The sequence below is a fragment of the Dama dama genome, chromosome 4 (assembly GCF_033118175.1).
Source record: "Dama dama isolate Ldn47 chromosome 4, ASM3311817v1, whole genome shotgun sequence".
Classification (NCBI taxonomy): Eukaryota; Metazoa; Chordata; class Mammalia; order Artiodactyla; family Cervidae; genus Dama; species Dama dama.
Window position 1 is genome coordinate 8,344,819 of NC_083684.1, and position 24,718 is coordinate 8,369,536.

Sequence of the window (24,718 nt, forward strand, 5' to 3'; positions counted from 1 at the left end):
TCCACACTGTTTTCCATAGCGGCTGTACTAGTTTGCATTCCCACCAACAGTGTAAGAGGGTTCCCTTTTCTCCACACCCTCTCCAGCATTTATTGCTTGTAGACTTTTGGATAGCAGCCATCCTGACTGGCGTGTAATGGTACCTCATTGTGGTTTTGATTTGCATTTCTCTGATAATGAGTGATGTTGAGCATCTTTTCATGTGTTTGTTAGCCATGTGTATGTCTTCTTTGGAGAAATGTCTGTTTTGTTCTTTGGCCCATTTTTTGATTGGGTCATTTATTTTTCTGGAATTGAGCTGCAGGAGTTGCTTGTATATTTTTGAGATTAATCCTTTGTCTGTTTCTTCATTTGCTATTATTTTCTCCCAATCTGAGGGCTGTCTTTTCACCTTACTTATAGTTTCCTTTGTAGTGCAAAAGCTTTTAAGTTTTATTAGGTCCCATTTGTTTAGTTTTGCTTTTATTTCCAATATTCTGGGAGGTGGGTCATAGAGGATCTTGCTGTGATTTATGTCAGAGAGTGTTTTGCCTATGTTCTCCTCTAGGAGTTTTATAGTTTCTGGTCTTACATTTAGATCTTTAATCCATTTTGAGTTTATTTTTGTGTATGGTGTTAGAAAGTGTTCTAGTTTCATTCTTTTACAAGTGGTTGACCAGTTTTCCCAGCACCACTTGTTAAAGAGGTTGCCAAAGACATAATTTTTTAAGGTAATAGACTCAGTAAGCTCTTTGCTATTTCAGTTTAGACAGCATGAGTAAGCATGGGGAAATTCCCACCCCACTTTCTGAAGTCCTTTCAGGAGCTAACTTGAGGAAACAGAAACACACTGAGTCTTCAAATAATCTCTTTTCAGTAAAGTATGTGGGTAAAACATATTATTCACCAGAAAAAAAATAAAAATGACCAAAGCACAGCAGCTAAAAACAACTGAATCAAGAAGCAGCTCAACTCGGGGGGCCAGGAGGTGCAGCCTGGTCCAGAGGCAGGAAGGGAAAATAAGGTGCGGAAAGAGTGAGACACTGCAGCCAACACAACAGTTATTCTGACCATGACAGGGAGTCTTCTAGTTCATTGACCTCCCTCCCCCCTTTTCTAACAGGATGAGAAGAGAATCAAGTTGTCATTTATTGATAAGAGCTTCTTAAGATAGAATAAATTCAATAACTTTGAATTAGTCACAGGAATAAAGTAAAATCCCATACCCAAGATAAATCAATAAAAATTAAAAATCACTGTTCTCTTCTTAGAGACGTATTTGAAGATGCTTCCACTGCCCCACAGGTGCCCAAGTTCTTTCCAGAAGGAGTCTGTGATATCAGAACACATGACCCTGACTGCCAATATAGTAACTGGTGGGGACACGGGGACGCCTGCAGGGGCTGGCTCTGCCTTTAGAGACTGTTCTGAAAGCAAGAAAGAGGTTTTTCTGGAGATCAGAGTGCCAGCTATCCCACAACTTAATAAAAACAAATTACTAGTGATTATTTTTTAAAAAAATATGAAGGATAGTGACTATCCAGGAGAACAGGCAGAGGCTTACACTTATTATGGCTTCAGAATACTCACTTCCAGTCTCGGGAGATGAAATACTGCAGCTCTAAGAGACGGTGTTCACAATCTTCCACCATTTTCTCTGTGTATAAATGTTCCATCAGGCACGAGAGGATCCTGGGCAGCAAACAGGGGTAAAATTGGAATGAGGGACAGTCCTGGCTCAGAACTCTCACGCTAATACTTCCTTGTCTGCAGAAAAAGCCACTCAGCTATTTTCCTAGGCAATCAGGAACTTACTTTCCCAAGAATCACTCAAATTAACTCAACCTAACTGTGACTCTGCCTTCTATCAACTTCAGAGCCACTTAGCACTGAGGACTCAGCTTATACAATATCTGTGTGCAGCTGCTTTATAATGAGCTGTTTATCATGAGAAACTTCCAACCATACAAGAGTAGAGAATCATATTATATCCATCTTCCCCTCCCATAGCTTTATCAATCTATGGCCAAGTTTGTTTTAACCCTATACCCCCTTAGATGATATTTTGAAGTAAATCCCGGATACCCTATCATTTCATTTGTAAATACTTCAGCATGTTTCTCTATAATATGAAAACATAATACCTTTATCCATCAAAGAAATTACTTTAAAAATCCTTAATATAATGAAATATCCTGTCAGCTTTCAAATTTTTCCAATTGTCTCATGCCTTTTCACAGGTCTGTTCAAATCAGGACCCAGAAAAGGTCTACATCCTGCATTTAATTGATAGTATCTTAAATCTATTTTATCTACAGGTGTTCCCTCCTCCCTCCCTCCCCGCTGCCTCCTTAACAGTTGACAGAGTTATTTTCCTATTGGTAAAGAGTCAGTCTTAACAGTGTTTGTCTACTTCCTCCAACCCCCTTCCTTATGGAGGAAGACCTTTCTCTAACATCTTACCCCAGCATGAACAGCTGGAGGGTATGCATAGCAGAATGATGAGAAACATGGACTGCATTTGTTTCACACAGTTGGGTACTGCCGGTTGCAGGCTATAAAGATTTTCGCAGAATGGGAAACCTGTTCTTTCTTGCAACCTGGTTTTAAGACCTGTTTGCATATCATACTGAATAAAACAATATGTGAAACTCCAATGATTTATCATAGCATTTTACAGCTTTCCTATATCTTGGATACAACTTCGGAGTTCACTGTGTCCACAGTGAACCATTCCAACCACCACATTTTGTGTTTTATTTCAAGTAAAATTAATTACTCTCTAATACTTGTCAAGAAGCCAACGTATATGAGTCAATGTACAAATGGAATGAAAAGTATACAGCCAAACAAAGCATGTGTCATTTTATCCTGAGAGTTCCTCTTTTATCTGACCATTAAGCAGAATGATTTGGTGACCTAATGTCTAAGACTGTATGTTCTCAGTCACTGTCAACAGACATCACAACAAAGCTAGGGCGAGGTTCTCCACATCACAGGTGAGGCAGAGCCCAGGTCTCAGCCCCAGTACCAGTCTTAACAAAAGCTGGTATGTGTTCCTGTTTAGTGAGGTTTCAGTTGTTGAACCATCCGAAAGTCATTTGAGGATATGTTCCCCATGTTGCGCTGCCAGATACAATATGTGGATAAATACCACAAATAAAATAACCTACATTGGGTCTCCGGATCTTATGTGTTTGCAGGCTGTCTGTATTACAGATTCACAAGCTTCATTCAAAGCTCTATCAATGCGGTAATCTGCACCAGGGTCAGTCTCCTGAATCAGTGTTTGAAGCTGGATTGAAAAAAAACAAGAAGGAAGAAAGAAAGTCACTTATACATTGAGGGTGAGCAGTGTCGTATCTTTAATCAGTTCTCAGTATGGTATATCACAATGTACTCTTAACAAAGTACTACGATTGTCACTGGCCAAGCTCAACAGCTCTGGTCAAATATGTTGCAACTGGTTCCTCTACTCTGCAGGATTATAACTCATTGTAGGGATAGCTTGCTTACCTATATGAACGATCCCTGGATATTTGCAAAACAAAAGAACCTTACAATATAAAAGCTGCCCCTTTCCTCACATCTGTTAATCAAATTATCGTAAATTTAATATTCAGTGCCAAGCTGAGTGGAGAAGAGTAAACAGAAGATATTTCCAGTTAGAGATCTGATTTGGTCTTAAAAATCTAGAATTTGAATTTTGCTGCAAAGACACTGGTATAAAACAAGTATACTCTGGTTCATTAAGAGGAGATTTCAGTTATAAGAAATATCATTTATAGAAAATAAGAATATAATATTACTTATAATTTCCTATTTTTTCTCAACTTTTTTTTTATATACCCAAGAGATAAACCAGAGCTTGTCTATCACAAGTATACAGAAAAATATTTGTCATTGTGCAGCTGAAAATGAGAATATGTTCTTTAACATTTACTTCTGCTTCCAACCTTTGTCATAAAATAAAGTGAAAGCATGAGAAGATGTGCCTCAGATTCCTCTTTTCCCTGTCTTTGAGGAGAAAGCAACTGGGGCACAGAAGAAAAAGCTCTAAATTAGGGATGAGAAAACCTGAGTTCTATTAATAGTCTGGCACTGCCAGATATTAGCTTTGAGAACAAAGGCAAGTTGATTAACCTCTAAGTTCCAGTATTTTTTTAACTGTGGAGGATTATAACAAAGAATAATATATAGAAGGTTGTGTAAGCTGCAAAGCTTTTTACAGATTAAAAATAATCATTATTACTACAGATGGGCAGCAGATGGTGTTTTGGGGTGGAAATCTTAAATAACACAAAGCAAATTTGAAAACTACAATCCTTCTGCTTGGGGCTCCCTTTGTTCCAACTTAAAGAATTGGAGACCTTTTTGTGTCATGGATTTAGCCTCTGTAGGAGCCTTCTCTAATCCTCACACATTTCACCTACAGTCTTACAGAGGCTCACACGAAAGCACTGACCCCATCACATATCTGATCAGAGAACAAAGATCAAAAGAAAATGAAAAAAGAAAAATCCCAAATCTGTCTATTCTCAAAGTAGTCAACAAACAAGATGAGAGAAATAGGAAAAATTTCCAGTTTCCTGGGATGGAAGTTATTTATACCAATTCTTTGTGGCAATTTGAAGAAGCTACAAAATGCAGTGGTTGGTCAGTAGGAAGATTATTACTACTGTCAAATGACTACCAATTTTATTTATTTATTTATGCTGATGAAGACCAAAATATTTACATCTTTTTTTGAGAGACTGTTATTAAGCATCATGCAAGTCTAGAAGTTTCTCTAAGAACTGTATCAATTAAATATCCACGACTGACAGGCCAACTCTGAGCATTCTCAGTACATGCACCAGACTGCAGGTTCTAAAAGACGACAGTGAATGCCCGACAGAACAGGAGGTTAACAGCTCAAGGGATCACCACCACACCGGAATCAGTGACAGCAGTGGGGGACGTCACCACTAAGAACGTGAATAGTTATGTGACTATATACCTATTCCTTCCCTGACTGGTTAGAAAAACCTGAGAAAATGCTTCCAAAAAATGATTAGTCTAGAAGACAAACAGCAGTCTCTTTGGTCTAAGAGAGACTGGGCCCAGATTTGTTCAGTCATAGCTGAAAAGAATTTAAGTTCATGTTCACAGAGTATTTGGAAGGGTATATACTCATTAACAATTATTCTGAAGCTTCACAGTTTGTTAACAGATCACTAAATCAAAGCCACCAAGCAGAAAACAAAGAAAATTAATGGTCAACCACAGACAAGTGTGGAAGACTACTGTATCAAGGAAGGAAACTTTGAGAAACAAATTACTGCAGAACATCCCTCCATCTGACTGAAGATAGATAATGAAGCAGACAACTAAGAACATTTTTTCCCTTTAGATCATCTATCTTCAGTTTTTGACTAGTTCTTAATACCTAAAGTTCACTGTGATGACACAGATGATCCAAATAAATTAGCTCAGGAAGAGGAGGTTCCTCAGCTGATAAAATGTTTTAACATCAAAAATGGCAGTAGAAAATGGGTCCTTACCGCTTGCTGGCAGTTCATTCCAAGGTTCCCTTTCTCCCCCCGAACCACTTTCATCAGACAGTGCAGGGTTCGCCCTTTCCGATGCAATCCAGAGCAGTGGTGCTCAATCTCCCCTCGACAGCTCAGGATGATCTCGGGGCTCAGAGAGAAGTCTTCCATCAGCATGCGGCGGTAATCTAACATCTCCCCCTGGCACTCGCTGCTCACCTGTCGCCCTGTGAGGAGGCAAGTCACAGCATCATGGACATCAGGATCAGAGACTACTACACATGAGGAGTACAAGTTTACCCCTCGACTACGATACACAGTCATGCTATCATCCAGACTGAAAAGCTGAGAATTCAGCAAAAGCTTTATCAGCATAAAACTCCAAAGACCAGGGTTTACCTTGTCAGTGTTCTGTCTTACACAGATTTATACTACTGAACTAATAATGCATGTGTTTTGCCAACGGAAGTCTTATCAATATAAGATAACTACTAGGGTGAAAATGAAAGCCAGGAAAATCCCTGGCTTACAGCTTGTAAGCTTGTGGAAAAAACTTCACTTCAGATACTCACTACGGCTCCCCAACTCTTCCTTGAGCTGTCAACACCATCTGCAAAAACTTATTTAAAAAAAAAAACAAAAACAATTTTACTGAGGTATGCTGCCATGCTGTGCCCAGTCACGTCTGACTCTGCGACCCCATGGACTGTAGTCCACCAGGCTCCTTTGTTTATGGAATTCTCCAGGCAAGAATTCTGGAGTGGGTTGCCATTTCCTTCTCCAGGGGATCTTCCTGACCCAAGGGTCAAATCTGCATCTCTTGCATCTCCTGCATTGTAGGTGAATTCTTTACCACCAAGGTATAAATGACATATAACAAACTACACTTTTAAAACATATAATTGGTAAGTCTGACATACATATGCATCAATGGAACCATCACCACAATCAAGATACTGAACATATATCCATCAACTTCAAAAGTTTCCTCATGTTCCTTTAGAATCCCTCCCTTTCCTCTCTACCACTTACCTCATGCCCAGTCAACCACTGCTTCGCTTTCTATGACTACAGATTAGTTTACCAGTTTGCAGTTTTTAGAAGTTCATGTAAATAAGGTTCATATAAATGGAATAACACACTATGAACTCCTTTTTTAGGTCTGACTCCAGACTTTTTGAGATTCAACCATGAATCAACAGTGTGTTCCTTTTTACTGCCAAGTAATATCATCCTATTACGTGGCTATACTACAATTTGTTTATCCCCTAAACCACTTATGGACATTTAGGTTATTTCCAGTGTCGGGCTATTACAAAGAAGCTGTTATGAGCATTCACGCACAAGAGTTTACTTGGACATGTGCTTTCCCATCTCTTGGGTGAACATCTAGGAGTTAATGGCTGGGTCATGAGATAGATGTATACAGAACTTTTTAAGAAACTGGCAAACTACTTTCTAAAGTGGCTATACCATTTTAAATTCCCACCAGTAGTGTAGTTCCAGTTCTTTCACATCCTTGCCAACACTCAATATGGTCAGACGTTTTAGTATTAACAAGATTACTGGAGTGGGTAGTCATTCCCTTCTCCAGGGGATCTTCCTGACCCAGGGATCGAACCTGAGTCTTCTGCATTGCAGGTGGATTCTTCACTGTCTGAGCCACCAGGGAAGCCCAATGATCCATATAACTTCTATGAAGTATCTGTTCATATCCTATGTCTGTGTATTTGTGGAGTCTTTCTGTGTTTCCTGTTAATTTGCAGTTTAAGAAGATTATCTATTTTTTTTTAAATACCAAATTAGATGTTATACTGTTTTATGATATGCCTTTACTAGTCAACAATCTCCACCTTTACATTTCAGGAAAATTTCATCAAATACCCAGACTATAATCAAAATTCTCCAAATTGCCTTCAAAATGTCCTTTGTTTGGTAGTCAGTCCAAGACCATGCACTCTCTCTGGTTGCTATTCTACTGGCTTTTAAGTTTAGGAGATTTTAACTACCCAGATACCAAAAAAAAAAAAAAAAAATCACCACAAAGTTCTGAGCTTTAACAACTGATCTTTTCCCACCTAACTTTTAATCACTAGTCAATTGTCCCAGCATGATTCATTAAGCAGCTAGAAACTTCATTTTTATAGCTTATAGTCCATATTAAGAAATTTAAAAAAAAAAAGAATATTTCTTAATTTTTTAGTTACGCCATGCGGCGTCTAGGAGCGAACCCTCACCCCCTGCCTGCAATATTGAAGCACGGAGTCTCAGCCACTGGACCTCCAGGGAGGGTCCAAGAAATGTTCTTTCTTAATGACCCTGACCTTTAAACATCCTTCTTGATTCCTTTGTCAGGGATTCAGTCTTGGACTGAACAGACTCTGAGTCTGACCTTATGAGATAATCCTTTCTTCCTTTACTGTTTAATTTCTTGATAAACACTGTTAGACTAATAATACTACTTATCACTTATCATATGCTAAGTGCTATATCAAATAACCTCGTTCAGTCCTCAAGAGAACTCCACAACACAGGTAATGTATTTTTGCTTTACAGATAGAAAAATGAGATTTAGAGAGATTAAGAAACATAAACAATGGTCACCCAGCCAGTTAGTTTGTTGAAAGAGTCATAATTTGAAGTCATGTCTCTCTGACCCAAAGCTCTCGTGCTAAATCATTATACTTCCCTGACTCTCCTAAAACTGCTGTGCAACAAGTATTTTAAAAATTAAAATTTGAATCTGAAAAAAAAAAATTTGAATTTGAGAAATAAACCTTAAAAAAAAAGCTGGGATGTAAAAAAAAACAGACTTTAAGGTCATTAAGAGGAAAGGCCTTCAATAAGACTTAGGGCCTCCAAGCCCTCAGCCTAGAGTTCTGCTTGCATAGATAGACTCTTGAGTCACAGAGACAGGTGTACTCAAAAGAGCTAACACAGGAGGAAAGATCCAAAAAGGAGCATAAAAGATAAAAAGAAATGAGCTCTCACCTCTATGCACAGCTGACTCCAGACACATCAGAAGGTAGGAGAGCCTGGCTTCCCGGGACCGGGGAAGGTTTTCCACGTTGCACCGGTATTTCTTCAAGTCACTCTTACAGGATTTGGCCAGTGAATAACTGACTTTATAATCCTGGGCAATCAGCTTCTGGCGGGTTGTTAGTGCTTCTCGACACTGAGGAGAGAGTGCAGCAAGAGAGCTGTGAGACTGCTCACATGGTCCAGCCGTTCACATGTACCTCTAAGACAAGCAGAGGCTCATGGCCAGGTACAGTAAGCAACTGCAGTCGTTAGCAAAATGTCTGTGTTTAAGTTTGGTTAAAATCGAGCACAAGTGCGTAAAGTGGCAAGAAGGAGCAATATGTGTGAGCTGCTGATTCCTGCAGCAATAGCAACCGTCTAAACACATAAATACTTGGTAGATTCTCATACATCAACTTGACAATGTATTCTTTTCCTCTTCAACAAATATCCCTAAAGTAAATTTCACCAGAATGAAAGTGGCAACTGACATAACACTCTGGACGCTCCACTCTGTACTTTTTAAACATAATTATTCAACAGTAAATGTGAGAGTTGGACTATAAAGAAAGCTGAGCGCTGAAAAATTGATGCTTTTGAACTATGGTGTTGGAGAAGACTCTTGAGAGTCCCTTGGACTGCAAGGAGATCCAACCAGTCCATCCTAAAGGAGATCAGTCCTGGGTGTTCATTGGAAGGACTGATGCTGAAGCTGAAACTCCAATACTTTGGCCACCTCATGCGAAGTGTTGACTCATTGGAAAAGACCCTGATGCTGGGAGGGATTGGGGGCAGCAGGAGAAGGGGACGACAGAGGTTGAGATGGTTGGATGGCATCACCAACTAGATAGACATGGGTTTGAGTAAACTCCGGGAGTTGATGATGGACAGGGAGGCCTGGCATGCTGTGATTCATGGGATCGCAAAGAGTCGGACACAACTGAGCGACTGAACTGAAATGATATAAGGAACTGAAATTAAAAATAGTTTCAGCTGCACAGGAAAGTAAATGACAAGAAAGCAAGGCCCCAAATAATTACTTTTAAAAATCATAAGAGTCTTGCATGCATTGAGGGACAGAGGACTAACAGTAGTGAGAATGCTTAATGAGACAGCTGCTGAAAAATTCAATTGCTAATCACCTATGAAGCACATTGGTTTGGTTAGTCAAAACTTCCTGAGTACACAGAGATGGGTTCATTGTAGCTTTGATTAAAATTGATTTTATTTCCCAAATTGATTCCCCATTGACTTCCCAAAGTCCAGATATCATGAGAAGCTTCACTTTTTTGTTTAAATGTAATATGCTTTAGTTTCCTACTAAAGGCCCAGTATTTTATCTCTGAAAGGTTAAGCTGTATCAGTATTTTATATTTTGGTATGAGTTTATGTTGTTTGAGAGGATTTGAGAAAGCTTTTAGGAAAATGAATAAAATGCTGATCTGTTTCAAAGAAATACTTACTTTTTCACTCATGGACTCTTCAAATTTATGGTTAAAGAGGCACTTATATACTCTGCCTTCACCAGCTTGTGTCTGTAAGATGGAATACAACACCATCACCATCACCATCATCACTAGCTAAGCAGTTATGCTGGGCATAACTTATATAGGACTTTCTATTAAATTATTATAATGCTGACTATCTTTGAACACATGATTCAGCCACTTACAAAATTTAGCAGCCTTTGAAAGAAAACAATGATCGCGATAATTATGGAAAAAAAATTTCCCATGGCGTTTGGCTCCTGTCACGTGTTCCCAGATGTACTCTTAATTAGTGAACCAAGAGAAGGGTCAGTGAGTCTCCTTCTTATAAATTAATGTTAGAGTCAACAAAACTCTGGCAGTGGCTCTGTTCAGTGGTTCTGATATGTTAATTCACAACAGCAGACAGAGTGGGAACATACACAAGACACTCTCAGTCCTTTGTGGTAAAGATGGAGATTATTTCTGACTACAGGGTTAGAAAGTTGTTCTACAGAGTATGCAGCGAGTAACCAAGGACTTGGTTTTAAAAGATAGCTGCCTGCTATTTCCTTCATCTCAGCCCAAATTACCTCAACATAAATACGTAATATGGGCAAGTTTTAGCCATGGGATATACATGAATGGGATTCCCTGGTAAGATAGGATTCCTGTATGTAAAATAGACTTCCATGAACTGAAATTGAGAAGTGAGATAAAGTAGAAAGAACAATGCAAGGGAGACTGAAACCAAGTGTTCCCTAGATATGACCTACGGCCTATGCAGCCAGTACCTAGATAACTTCCTGTTTTCCTGGGACCTACCCCACCTTCCATTTCAGTGGCTTTTCTATATGTGACAGTGTTGGTTTAATTTTGGAATCAAGTATTAAAAAAAAAAAAAAACTAGGAAGAAAAGGAAGCAAAGAAGAACAGTGTCTGAGCTGACTCACATTTTCACAAAAACGTTCCCGATCATCTCGGCAGGCAAAATACAAATGCCGGTCTAAGTGAAAGTCGTCTGAGGACAGCTCAGCCACCCGGAGAATGGCTTTCTTGCAGAGTTCAGAGACTTGGATCTTAGGGTCTCGTTCTTCCGCTTCCTTCACCAGGCCTTTCTCCAAGCATGATACCACCTCGCCCTGTGAATGTGCGTCCTAAAATAGCAAGGATACACCATTTTAAAACTCTCACCAAGATGAGCTTCAAAATAAACATCATTTGGTTAAAACAAACAAGCAAAAAACAACAACAGAAAACCTCAACACAGAAGTTCACCAATGCTCTACTGAGACACAGGGTGGGGACCAGCCTCACTGTGGAAGTTACAGAGGATGTCCTTGATAATCTTTGGTAAGAATGTTAATCCTTGAGAGCTATAAGCAGAAATACCGATCCTGGGAAATTTAAGTCCATTCAGTTTGCACTAGAAACAGAAACCTGACTTTTAGAGCTTAAAATGTCAGAGTTTCTTTTTTTTGTGGCTGCACCATGCAACATGTGGAATCTTAGTTCCCCAATCAGAGACTGAGCCCGCATCCCCTGCAGTGGGAGCATGGAGTCAACCACTGGACCATCTGGGCAGTCACAAAACGCTGAAATTTTAAAGAGTCTGTTCTTTTACCTCTAAGAGCTATGTATTTCTCAAATAATACTGCTTTAGTCAAGTTTAAAAAATAAGACAAACCACGAAATTTAATGAGGAAATACGCTACAGAGACCCTCTTTCTCTATTTTCTATTGTCCATAAAGACCCCCACTTTTAGAGTAATGTTCACTTTGATGTTTCAGATTTATCTTAATGTGAGTTAACAAGATTACCACCAAGTATACAAACTGCTTTTGAGAGCTTTCCTTAAACCGTCATTATCTTTAAGTATACACTGCATCAACCCCATAGCAACCACAAGCACTCATTCACTCAAAACATGAAAAATTTTCCCTAAACATTTTCAGAGTCCTAATCTTCTATACTCAGAATATATGCTTCAATAACTTGAGAGGTATATCTATAAATATAGCAAACCAAAGCAACAGAAAATAGACACACATATACACACACAGGCACATAAAATCTCATTATAGTAAAATACCACATTTATGAGGTCATCTGTATATAAGACTCCTAAAACTAGGTAGGGAAACACCTTATTTTACTAAAATTTCAATTCAACAAGAACTACGTATTTTTCCATTTTGCTGTAATAGGGTTTGTTCCATATCTAAGTACTTTCTAGAAAATGTTCATGCTCTCTGCTAATACACCTGTGAAAAGGGAATAAGAGCTGTGATCCCTAGAGTGCAGTTGAGTAAACACAGTTGCGGAACATCAGGCGTCTAGCTAACAGTCCACCATTGGTTTTTTTTGCGACCTTGGCATTCCATGAAACTGCTACAATTTCTATGTGGGTTATGTGTATTTTTCCTGGGGAAAGTTCATAGCTTTCATTAAATTTCAATCCAAGAAAGATAAGGAAGCACACTACACTGGCATATTCTTGTGCCTTCCTATTTTCTTTCTAGACCTCAAGCTTTGTCACTAGCTTGAAGATTCCGTCCAATGCTTAGAAATCTGAGATGACCAGAAAGTATTATTAGAGTAACTCCGAAGGGAGAAAAAAAACTCTGATGGACAACTGGAAAAAAGATGAGGAGAGAGAGGAAAGTGGACACAAACCCCAGAAATTCAGGCTTATTTTTTCTTCTCAATTTATGAGTGACACTCAAGTTGGGTCTATGCAAAGAGATGACTCACTGGAAAAGACCCTGATCTTGGGAAAGATTGAAGGCGGAAGGAGAAGGGGGCAACACAGGATGAGATGGATGGATGGCACCACTGACTCACTGGACATGAGTCTGAGCAAACGCTGGGAGACAGTAAAGGACGGGGAAGCCTGGAGTGCTGCAGTCCACGGGATCGCAAAGTCGGACACGACTGAGCTACTGAACAGCAAGTCTGCCTAACCTTGTGCTCACTTAGAAGTGCTCTACCTATTTCCACTTCCCAAAAGTAAAAACAAACCTGTGATAACAAAGATTTGGAAACACATCAATCACTTATTATTTACAGTTTACAAGAGATTGATACACATGATTTCATAGTATAAAGCAATGTCTTATACCAAAGTCGAGTAACTCATGAAACACCTGAGATGGTCACTAGCAATTAGGCCACAATCATACAGAAAAGACTGAAAATAACAGCGCGCTTGTCAGTTCTCCATTTAGACCTAGCCTTAAGTTCTGGCTTCACAGGGTAAAGAAATTATTTCCCTGCAATGAATCTAAATGCTTCTCTGTACGCTTAGGGTTCACAACTGTTTAAACATAGCAGCGTCACCATGTGAGACCCTCTAAGGAATGTGAAATGTAATTTTAATTACAGCAATTATAGCACCACATACTGGCATTAAGCCATAACATCACCTTCATGAGATGTTTTCTTTTATTATTATCATAACTTTAGATAATTTTTTCAAATAAAAGATTTTTCAAGAATTCTTCTCAGTTCTCCAGAGTCTCTGAGCTTTCCAGGTCAGCCAGATTCAGTTACAAAACTCAAATATATGCAAATATTTGATAAAGAAGACTGCAGGGTTATTACTGAATACAAATGAAAGCAAGGGACTGTACACCAGCACATAATCTACAAGAAATGAAGTTACTTTGGCTTAGATGTTAAGAAGGTAACTTGTTAATATGCAAGCTTCACATATGCATATCAAATGATCCTATAAATGGAGTTACAGTGAATTTTTAAAATTCTACTGTGGTGAGACAAATGTCAGGCTTAAAACTAGTATACAGTGTCCATGTAAGTGTTCAGCAGTTCGGTAGGTAATATTTTTTCTTCCATACACCTTGTGCTTTAAAAAAAAATATTTTTTTGGAAGACCAGAGAGTGACAACACAAATCAGAAAAAGGGGCAAGAACTCAGTTTTCATTTCTGCTATTAATTATCCTCCATTTCAACATCTGTGATTTTTTTGTGACCTACCTGCCTAGATAGAGACAAAAAGAACATCTGAACTATTCACAGTAGTTGGTTTTAAAAGGAGAGAATGACAGAATGATACAACTACTGAGTGAAAAGTATAGAAGCAGTAATAAGGAGGCACATGTCCACATTAAGTTCCTGTACTGGACGTCACATTCTGCTTTCTCTTCAGATGATACGAGTTATTTACATTTACTTTCAAAGATCTGCTTTTTCTTTTTAAAAATAATTATTTAAAAAATATTTATTTAGAAAATTCCAAGTTTTATTAAATATATAGCCTTTATTTTTAAAATTTACATATAATAATATTCTGAAAAAAATATAGTTTTGAAATCATGACATTTAAATGTTCATACAAAAGGCAGTGTACTAACAGATTAACCATGACCCCTCTTCTCTGACTTCTGGAGGGCAGTTAAAAGCCAGTCACAGAGGAGACTGCAAGCTTCAGGGCAACAAATTTAAATCTGATGAGCATGTTCTCTTCTGTGGTCAGAACCTGATTTATTAATTTTCAGAATAATTTTCTTATCTAAATAACTTGATTTCAGAGAAGTCAACTATATTTAGAAAAGGCAAGGGAGAGCTGAAGACAGACTGCTATCATTTTTAAACTTAGCTGCAGCATTAGCATGAGGGGCCTGGAGAGCTACATACAGGGTCACAGAGTGTCAGACATAACTGAGCGTGCATGCGTGCACACACACACACACACATGCAGGAAAGAACATGCTTTTTCAGAAGTCCATCTAGGGTGCTAAGGTGAGGGCCTGGTATAAAGAGAAATTCATCTAACTAGCAGGTACAACAAAAGATGAAAATTACAAAAATGTGCTTTTGGATGCCCCATATAACATTTTTTGTTATTTTAACAAAGCCGAAAAAGCAACACTCACTGTCACATCTTTGGGCTCTGGCACTAGTATTTTCTGCCACTGTTCAAGTCAATACCGATTTAGTAACTTATACATGCAGCCAAAATCAGGTTTTATCTGGACAATCCAGATTGCTACTGGGAAGCTGATGAGCAACTATCTTGGTGGGCAATGGGGAAGAACTACTACAGGGAGAGGTGGACTGTAATGGTCTGTTCTACAGCATGGACCACTGACCACAGATATGACAATGTGTCATCACAGATTCCTGAAAAGTGTGTCTGGAACACTTATGTGATGATTTTTAAGAGTGACATGGAACTGGATATTAATCCTCAGCACTATAAATAAAGTCACCGGAGCTTCTGAATTATCAGGGTGACTTAAGTGCTTTTGTGCCATTTCTAAAATGTGTTGGGAAAGCCAAGAATCAGTCTTCTTCATGGCCTCTCATGAGCTGCCTGGAAGCTGTATGCCAGCGCACAGAGCTCTCAAGACTGACTCAGGGGCCCTGGGAACGGGCCAGAGCCATGCGCTAGTGTGGAGCAAAGGGGACTTGGTGACAGCCAGACAATGGCCAGCCCTCAAAACTTCATCTGAACTGGTGTGCACAGCTCCAGAATCCTACCACCACGTCCCGGCCGAGGATGGAGGCCTGCAAGCAGGGCTCTGAACAGAGGGGCTTTGCTCTCACACTCCCTAAACAGCAGGTTAATGAGCAGCGGCAATTAACAGCTGATGCCATCCACAGGTCTCAGCTGCCTCTCCCACCGACACCTACTACTTCTCAGGAGCTTTCACTTCTGCTGAGCAAACGGATTAGGCACAAACCTCCACTGTGACCTTCTGGACCACAGACCAATGAAAACAAAAGAAAGATCAGATATAATTAAGGAGAAAGAAGCTAGGGAGTTCTTTTCTCTCCTGTCTTTACTAAAACTAGTTCTGACACAAAGATAACACATATCCTATTTACAGAGTACCTTTCTTTTGATAAGCTAGAAGTACCCTTCACATATTTTTAAAATTTTCTACTATTTAAATATGCTAACTTTTGTACTGGTGAGTTTATTAAGTAATTTTTTTAGACAACAGTGAGGTATATGCTAAGAAAGGTTAGAGAACTTGAGTCTCTCCTAATGCAACTACTTTTCCCTCAAGACTACAGAAAGCTTTTCCAGAGGAACGTTATAGGTAAGAAGTACTAGCTGGTTTTGCATTTTGAAGATAATACTAATCTTAGCAGATATTAATTCCTCTACTTCCCCACACAGTACCGAAACATTTGGTTACAAACAGATAAAGTGCATCCACAGGCAAACTAGCCTTAGGTACCAGGGCTGTCTGGACCTCAACTTTGAGCCCAATGCCAGCTCCAAATCTTCTCCATGCCAGTTATACAAAGCTGCTCACTCATCAAATCTGTAAGCTCCCTCTGGTGAAGCCAGTGAAGTAGGATACCTTTTCTCCAAGCCGAACGCTCCCACACTTCAGCACGTTGATGTCGTTTTTACAGTCGTCCATGAAGCCGCAGATGAGCCGGTAGTCACTGAAAATGATGGCCGTCATCTTGGTGACGTACTGGTGGCACTGGTAGTCGGTGATGTTGCCTCGGTGATCCACCAAGCAGGAGACCAAGTAGCCTTTCCCAACTGGCTCATCGGCACACTCCTTGATCTGCTCAAAGCAAAGTGGCTATTTTACGAAAGCATTCTACTCTCTTACCAAACAACCTTTACAAAAGAGACAGTGATATCTTCTTGTTTTGTCTTGAAAGAAAACACTGAGAAATGCTTTAATTGTAAAGAAAATAGTGTGCTATGTTATTAAGACTTCTGCACTTTCTAGGAAATACCTGATTAATGTGTTTTGCAAGAAAATACACACAGAAACAAATGCGTAGGTAAAATCCAGGCTTAAATGAAGTAAAACAGCTTTTTAAAAAAAATTTCAGTTTATTGAGAAAATTTCTTAAAATGTATTTTATTGAGAAGAGTTTTTGACAGCTCTTTTTAAAATGATTCTACTGAGAATTACCATTACCCATGCAAAAAATGTGATAAGATTAATCTAAGGCATAGGTCTGAGAAACAGGTGCAGAACTAAAGTCCAGTTGCATATCTCAAGCCAACCTACACAGCAAACTATTATTGTTAGATAAACCTAATTACTAAAGGGGGGGGATTGTACTATTTTACCTCTCAACATGACATTAATGTGTTCTGAATTAACTATGGGTTTGGGCTTTTTTTTTTTTTTTTTTTCCCGTAGTGCTAGTTTACTTAGACAATAGGTAAGAGAGAAGGAAAACATGTGGGGGATTTAACTCCATAAAGAGGCAGATTATTTACTTTCCATTTTTAACGTCTGGCAAATAAATTTCAACTTAATGTGTCTCTTCAGTTGTCATCAACAGCAATTTGTAAATAACACTGAAAGCCTAACTAATGGAGATGAGCAGAACTAGAGTAGAAAAGAAAGTGGGCATGTTTTTTAACTGAGTAGACTCCCAGCGTCACCACTGCGGTCTGAAACAGAAACACGTTTAAAAATGATGTTCAGTGCAGTCTGGCAAGAAGTCTAGGAAGGGGAAGGCCACTGCAATTCTAATTTGGGCCATTCAGACATATGATCTAGTGGATCAAGCACAAAGTGGCCCCACATAGGTAGTGTCTCTGCAAAGTGCATCCAAAACCACAAGTGCTAAGGAAGGAAATTAGCCTAAAAGTGTTGAAGTTCAATCATAAAAAGTGAAATCTACTTACAGGGTTTTAAGGTTGAATTATAAAGCACAGAGGGTTGTTTGGAAAACGCCTACTACATTTGGAGAAATTAAAAACAAACAAAAACGGCAGTTTTGACAAGAGGAAGCAGCCAAATGTAAATGTTTGTTTTTAATATGAATGAGAAGGGAACGTTTTGTTGGGTGTTTTCTAACCAACAGAGACCATTCTCCACTCTTACACCACCTCTGGTAAATATGTGCACTTGATAAGACAAATACAACCTCCTTTTCCAGAAGGCACAGGGTGAAGGACACACCACACACTAACAGTCCTATAAGCCACTGAGTCTCTTCATGTCTAACCCCAGTATTAAACTCAGAGCAAGTCACAGACTCAGTTCAAGAGAGAAAATCCTGTTTATTTTCAAAGAAGCAAACTTGGGGAATTAAACAGCCTCACACTGGCTTCTACAGGCAGCAGAGATCTTCAACAGTCAACAAGCTGAATGCAATTCTTTCCGTTTAACCTTGGGCTCTTTTTTTTTTGATGATGCCTAAGAAGAGGGCCATAAATGTACTTCCAAGAAAAGGGTTTTTTGTTTGTGATTTTTTTTAAAAAGTAAAACAGAGGTAAGTTTCAAAAGTAAAAGGAGAAATAACTGCTTAAAAATCTCAGTGTTTATAATCCAACTAATGAAAAAAGCCCTGCATGAAAGAAAAAAAAAAACCAACAGGACTTGTGGAAGACACCTGGGTTTTTAAAACAATGAAGAGCAAGTATTCAGACAGGGTCTATTAGGCAACCAATGGTTTAAAAATCTGAAGACTGCTAGACATTTTGAATTGAAGCCTGAATAAGAAATTAAATGTATATTTAGCTTCAATCACCTGAGATTTTACTGAAACACAGAGATGTTGTACCTATTTGTATTTTGGTCCACCACCAGTTACAACCAGATGTGGTATCTGAATTAAAATTTTATGCTTTTTTCGAACCACTGTATTGGAGAGAAGTTTAAAAACAACAACAACAAAAAACTTACAAGAATAACAATGCAAAACAGCATTAAATCATCAACGTATTTATGAATGGAAGTAAACTCTGACGTGGCTGGGGAACAGATTCTTAAGGAACCATTAGAAAAATGCTACAGTCACTCTACTTTTGACATAATCCAAGAGAAAAGCAGGGAATATCTGACTCAATCATGGAGAGTAAATAAAAAGTCCGGTTTGCAGTCTTCAGTATTTTTATGATGTTGTTTTCCTCCTTGGAAGAATAACTCCGAAATTAAAAAAGAGGGAAATGTAGAATAAAATGTTTAATTTTTCCTGATAATTAATTTTTCTGACTCCAGTATGACTCCCTCTATAGAGGGTGAAGTACCCCTGTTATATGAATCTGTTATAAAACCACAACATCCTCCAAAGATTACAAGAGGGCCATAATATAGCACACACATTACAAGGAAGCCAGTTTTATTTACTTACTTATTTGGCTATGCCCAGGCAGCATGTGGGATCTCAGTTCCCTGACCAGGGACTGAACTTATGCCCCCTGCAGTGGAAGCACAGTCTTAACCACTGGACCATCAGGGAAGTCCCAACAGTTTTACTTTATAAATACAGACAGATAAAACCAACAAAGGGTGAAATTACTCTGAGGAATCTGCGTACTCTCTGAGCTAAATCTCCACGTGGCACTCAAACTGGTGTGTGTAGTTAGCCACAGAGTTAGCCAAGGGAGTCTGAGGTACATGATACTGAACCTAAACGCTGAATATCAAAGTTTTAAAGTAAGCTATTCTATTCTGAAGCCCCAACATATTTGAAGAAGGGTCACTGCTTTAGAAGAATAAAGCACATCTGATGCAGCAGTAGAAGGTCTGAGGAAGAAACCAGGTTCTCCAAGATCCCATACAGCGCCAAGTGAGGTACATGAGCTGAGGACTCACCTGGTTGGAGTAGGGTGCCCTTAAGAGCTCAGAAGAAGATGGTCCTAACGTAAGTCATCAACAGGGTAGTGAGGGGACTTCCCTGGGGGTCCAATGGCTAAGACTCTGCGCTCCCAATGCAGGGAGTCCAGGTTCAATCCCTGACCAGGGAACTACATCCCACATGTCACATCTAAAGATCCCACAACTAAGACCCAGAGCAGTCAAATAAATAAACATATTTTTTTAAAAAAAATAGGGTAGTTTGGGGACAAATCTATATGATGCAAGACCTCTGATTATTAACTTTGAGACAGAAAAGCAGCAATTATTTCCTTTGTGATTCTTTCAGTATGTAGAAATCCCCAACTTCATGAAATTTCTACCACTAATTTTATAAAAGAAAATAAATTACAATGTTCAATACCACAATTTTCACTAATATCATCTGATATTTATACTGAGCCAAGAGAAATAATAGAAAAATATCACCAATTAGCATACGTGCAATATTATATTTTCAGTAATTATTTTTGTCTTTATATGCAATATCCATTTATAACAATATATATAACCTTTTCACTAAACCTTTATAATGCTAACTCCTATTATTTGGAGCATATGCCTCTGTGGTTCAACTGGCCCAAGTGCACAGCCAAAACACTCAGGACTGCTTATGAGCCTCCCGGGTAAACCACCTTGACACGCCCCAGCCATAAGCAGGCTGTACAACGTGTGAGAGCACTCACTGATGACAGGAGTGACTGTACTCTCCATCTGGGGACAGAAAGAGCCTGATTTCCAACCTGCCTGAATCAACAGCAGCCTACTATGAGTGCAGATGAAGAAAAAGAAGTCTAATTACACACCCCCCCTAACCCGAGTCTATCTCTGAACCAAGACATATGTGAATTCCAAGAAAAGTAGAGTAACGGAATCACTCGTTTCTCCCTCAATGACTGGTCTGGTCAACAGATGTAATTTTCTCTTTCAGATCATTAAAGATCCACGAAATTCTTTCTTTCACTACCTACCTCTGATATTGTAGATTTGCAAACTTCTCTGGCCACAGATTCAAATTTTGGATCTGTAGTTAGGTTCAGCTTATAATTCCATAACAACTAGGTACAAGAGAAAAGAACACAAAAAATAAACAAACAAAAACTTAGAATAGCATGAAATTTAACATTAGTGGTTACTACAAATGATACAGTTCCATTATACAGTCAGATAAAGCATATTTACACTTCAGTTAATGAACAAAAAGTAACATTAAAATGTCACTGTATTTACAGATAAAAGAGAAAAATGTGGAAACAAAATAAAGCACTGCCATTCAAACATACACTTTTTTCTATTTTTACTTAAGGACAAATTTTTTTAAGTCAAAAACAATTAAAATGAAAATCCCTGATAAGACTTTTTCCAAGAAAATATAAATATGTATACATGCAAAATTCTTCTTAAATCAAAAAGTCTAACGCAGAAACTCAGAACTGGAAGGCTAAGTTGCAGATTTCACAATCAACCGTGCTTTTCACATGCTTTTTATGAAGGCGTGTCATCCAGAGTCTAATTCCCAAGTGTATCTTTCTTTATTCCTCTAAAACCCTCAACGTGACAAGTACATGATAAGTTCTGTTTTACACAACTGTTTCAACGGTTCAAACTATAAAATCTCTAAAGCCATTACTATTCACAGGTGAGGGCTCAATATTACTTTATCTTTGCAGCTTCAGTTAAAAAATTGCAATACATGATTCAATTTCTGAAAAGTAGCAAAAATGAGCTCTTAAACTCTGCTCAGATGGGAGAAACAGAGCAGGAGCTTTCTATGATGTAGGACATGGAGAAGCCTTTTTCTCAGACTGCTTCACTCCATGACTAAAGAATACAATCACTCATTCACTGATTCATTCAAACATCTGCTTAGCACTTCTGAAGATGTATCACACACAGTCTAATCTGAAGGGCTTCGCGGACTATTACAGGAAACAGAAGCAAATGTTTGAACACATACTGAGTTAGGAAATGGAGGTTAAAACAGGAGGAAAAAGATAGACTGTCCAGTGGTGTCTATGGTCAATGGCAGGTAATGTGACTAAGTACAATATTTGGTTAATTCAATCACAAGATGTCACAGCAGTAATGCAATCAGACTTACAAATCTTTTTTTTTTTTTAATAGTTTTTGAGGTTGTGTTATATTTTAAAAACCCTACCCCCGTTCATGCTTTCTTCTACTGTTTTTGTGGTGTTTTACTTTAAATCTCTGTCTTATCTAGACCTTACCTAGAATAAGTCATCAATTTAAGCAGCCAATCTGCTTCTCTGTTCTTGCAGTCTCCCATTCAAAATACCAAATAATGAGGAGGCGGAGTGATTTCTTCCAGTACTGTCAGATATATAACTACTCCTCTTTGCAGACACAACTCAAGTATCATCTCCACTATTAAATGTTTCTGGACATCAACCCACCAGGGCAAAATTCACTTTTGTGTCCCCACTGTACTGTTACAGGCTTCTACCGAAGCATTCAGCACTTTCTGCACAGATGTGATTTCACATCAGTTCCTTTTAATATTAGATTTTAGACAATATGGAGATACAGATACAGATATGACACTGAATGCATTAATCGCAGTTATCTCTGGAGTTCTTATCTGCCAACTCGAATGTCTCCATCTTCGAGGTGTTTAATTGTGTCCAGCTTCTTTCACAGTGTCTGGCACACAGCAGATGACTGCATGATGACTAAATTAAATAACTTTAAAAGACAAAACTCTAAAATCGTAAACTTGACATGCAAAGAAACAATTTCATATGGTAGCTGTAACTGAAGAAAAAGTTAAGTTTACAAACATTATTTGGCCAAGCCTGCTGGTTTCTACAATGGAGGATTATTTGTAGATTTATCATGGCCCTTAGATAAGGTTAATCATTCTCTTGTTAAGATTAAGTGCATTTAAGAAAACATTATAACACACATGGCAAATTATGGAAAATCCATACTTACATGATTGCAGTCTGAAGAAATTTCATTTTCAGGCTAAAAGAAAAAAAAAGAAGAGATGATGTTAAAAAAAATCCTCTCAAGTTTTTAAATACCACCAATAAACTCAAAACAAGAAATCTGAATATCCAACTGGTTGTATTTCCTCAATAGGAGGAGCAGGTTTTTAGACTGCTGAGGAGAATATGCCAGAAAAGGAGATGAGACACGGTCCCTTTGCAATCTATGGTACAGCCTGGAAGTTGGGGAAATGGAGAGGAACATGCTAAAGAGAGAAAGCAACACTGACAGAAGGATCCTTTCACGATACTTCGTAATTCTGAAAGCTAAAGAGGATCAGGCACAATATAGGTGTTCTTGCTTTAAAGAAAGTTAGCTATCTGAAAAAAGCAGGCTTACTAAATAGAGGGCAAAAAGGATCTGCCAACGATGCACAAATTAGTCTCATGTCACCACCAGGGGAAACGAGGCGGTGGGCACACAGGGTCTCCCTGCGCTGTATTTTTAACCATAGAGTCCGCGACCTTGCAGGTCCATGATTAAAAATATAATATTGAAAAAACTATTTCTATATTCCCGTGAATACATTTGCTCATAAAGCCAGGTACATACAACAGAGAATAAATGAACTTCATTTCTGTGACAAAAAAGTAGATGAGGTTATGCTTAAAACTGCACAGCTTTGCCGTACACTTCTTTAATTTCCTTGTTCATACTGGTAAAGGAGACACAATTGTCATGCTGCACACAATAGTAAAGTACTATTTACTTTGAGTTTCCACAGCTTTCTAACCAGCTCAAACGAAGTCAATTCTGTCTCCCCTCTATGAAATATTCCTGACAAATGTTGTAAATGATGCCATTTTTCAAAATAAAAAGATTCTCCCTATTCAAGGAAAGAAATAAGGCAGTACAGAAAAGAGAAAATATTAGCAAACTAAACAGACACACCTAGCATCACTTCAGGAAGAAAAAGGGTTTCTAAGGAACTATTCATTCCACTATAGTATTTAACAGGCATTAATTCTAACATACAAACTCATTTCTGTATGTACATATAAAATATTACATTAGAATTGACTTGGATGGCTAGGCAATTGTGAGATTATAACACACCACCTCTGAACTTTCTCCCTTCTTGTCTAAGTAAGAATAGACATTTTAATGCCTTTCTGAAGTGTCTTTATGAGTCTTAGAAATCTGCCTCCATGCTGTGAGTTAATCTAGCTTAATTCTGTTCCCTTCATTTCAATTCCAAGTGCTTAATTTATAATACTTAACAGTTTATTTGAAAGAAAGCTTTCTTTTGTTTAGGCAGTTTTCTATCTATCTCCTCTTCATCTATACTTTCCACTTTTCCCAGTCAATCAGCAATTCTACCTCTTCCTCAAAGCACATATGGCAATTAACATCACTAGCATCTCTACTTGTGTTCATTTCCATTAAACAATAACTTTGGTTTAAAGAGGCATTCTTGAAAGAAATTCAGAGCATTGGAGAATTTTCAAAGTAGTCAAATAAGATTTAAGTTACTCATGGGAAAAAAGTGTTGCCATGTTTATAGCTCACAAGACTTACATTAGCAAATTAATGACTGTTTTAACGTCCTGCTTCCCTACAGTGGTAGACTAGATTATTTCCCCCAGTTTTCCACTCTTTAATAGGATTTGATATCCTTTGCCCCTTATCCTTGTAACTCTGCACGGCCTCCTGCTGTGGACTGAGTATACACCCTGCTCCACTGATGTCAGGCCAGGCTGCTGGCTTGCTCTGTCCAGTGAGACGTGAGCAGGCATGACGCGAGCAGAGGCTTCAATGTGCTCGGGTGGGCTTGTACTCTCAGGCTCTTGCCATTCCCCACGCGAAGAGCATATACAGAGAGCTGCAAGGACAAGGAGAGACAAGAGAAGCAGAAAGCCCTTGAAGTTTTGAGGGTGTCTGCAATGAAGAAAAAAATGACTAACAAGCCTATCAGGAAAATGAAATAATAAAAATTTCAAAACCTTTAACTTGTCATTAACTGCAATGATCTAATTTAGTGAATCATATTAGTAAGTACACAGTACTGCACCTTTTATGAAGGAATGACGCAGTCCACAGAGATGTAACTGAACTGCAAATCTGAGACCAGTGTTTGGTTTTTATCTCTCTCACTGTTTTGATTTGCAATTGAC

The 24,718-nt window shown here is 38.5% G+C and overlaps 1 protein-coding gene across 1 annotated transcript in view; it reads right to left on the minus strand.

The window, feature by feature from the left end:
• GLG1 (golgi glycoprotein 1) overlaps positions 1-24,718 on the minus strand; it is a 123,691-nt gene that overhangs the window by 25,382 nt on the left and 73,591 nt on the right. The window contains exons 2-10 of the mRNA XM_061137720.1: positions 22,548-22,580; positions 20,567-20,653; positions 16,335-16,550; positions 10,951-11,154; positions 9,995-10,066; positions 8,502-8,685; positions 5,523-5,737; positions 3,153-3,274; positions 1,570-1,671 (exon numbers count right to left, since the gene is read on the minus strand). Coding sequence (XP_060993703.1) covers positions 1,570-1,671; positions 3,153-3,274; positions 5,523-5,737; positions 8,502-8,685; positions 9,995-10,066; positions 10,951-11,154; positions 16,335-16,550; positions 20,567-20,653; positions 22,548-22,580 — 1,235 coding nt within the window. The remainder of the gene's footprint in view (positions 1-1,569; positions 1,672-3,152; positions 3,275-5,522; positions 5,738-8,501; positions 8,686-9,994; positions 10,067-10,950; positions 11,155-16,334; positions 16,551-20,566; positions 20,654-22,547; positions 22,581-24,718) is intronic.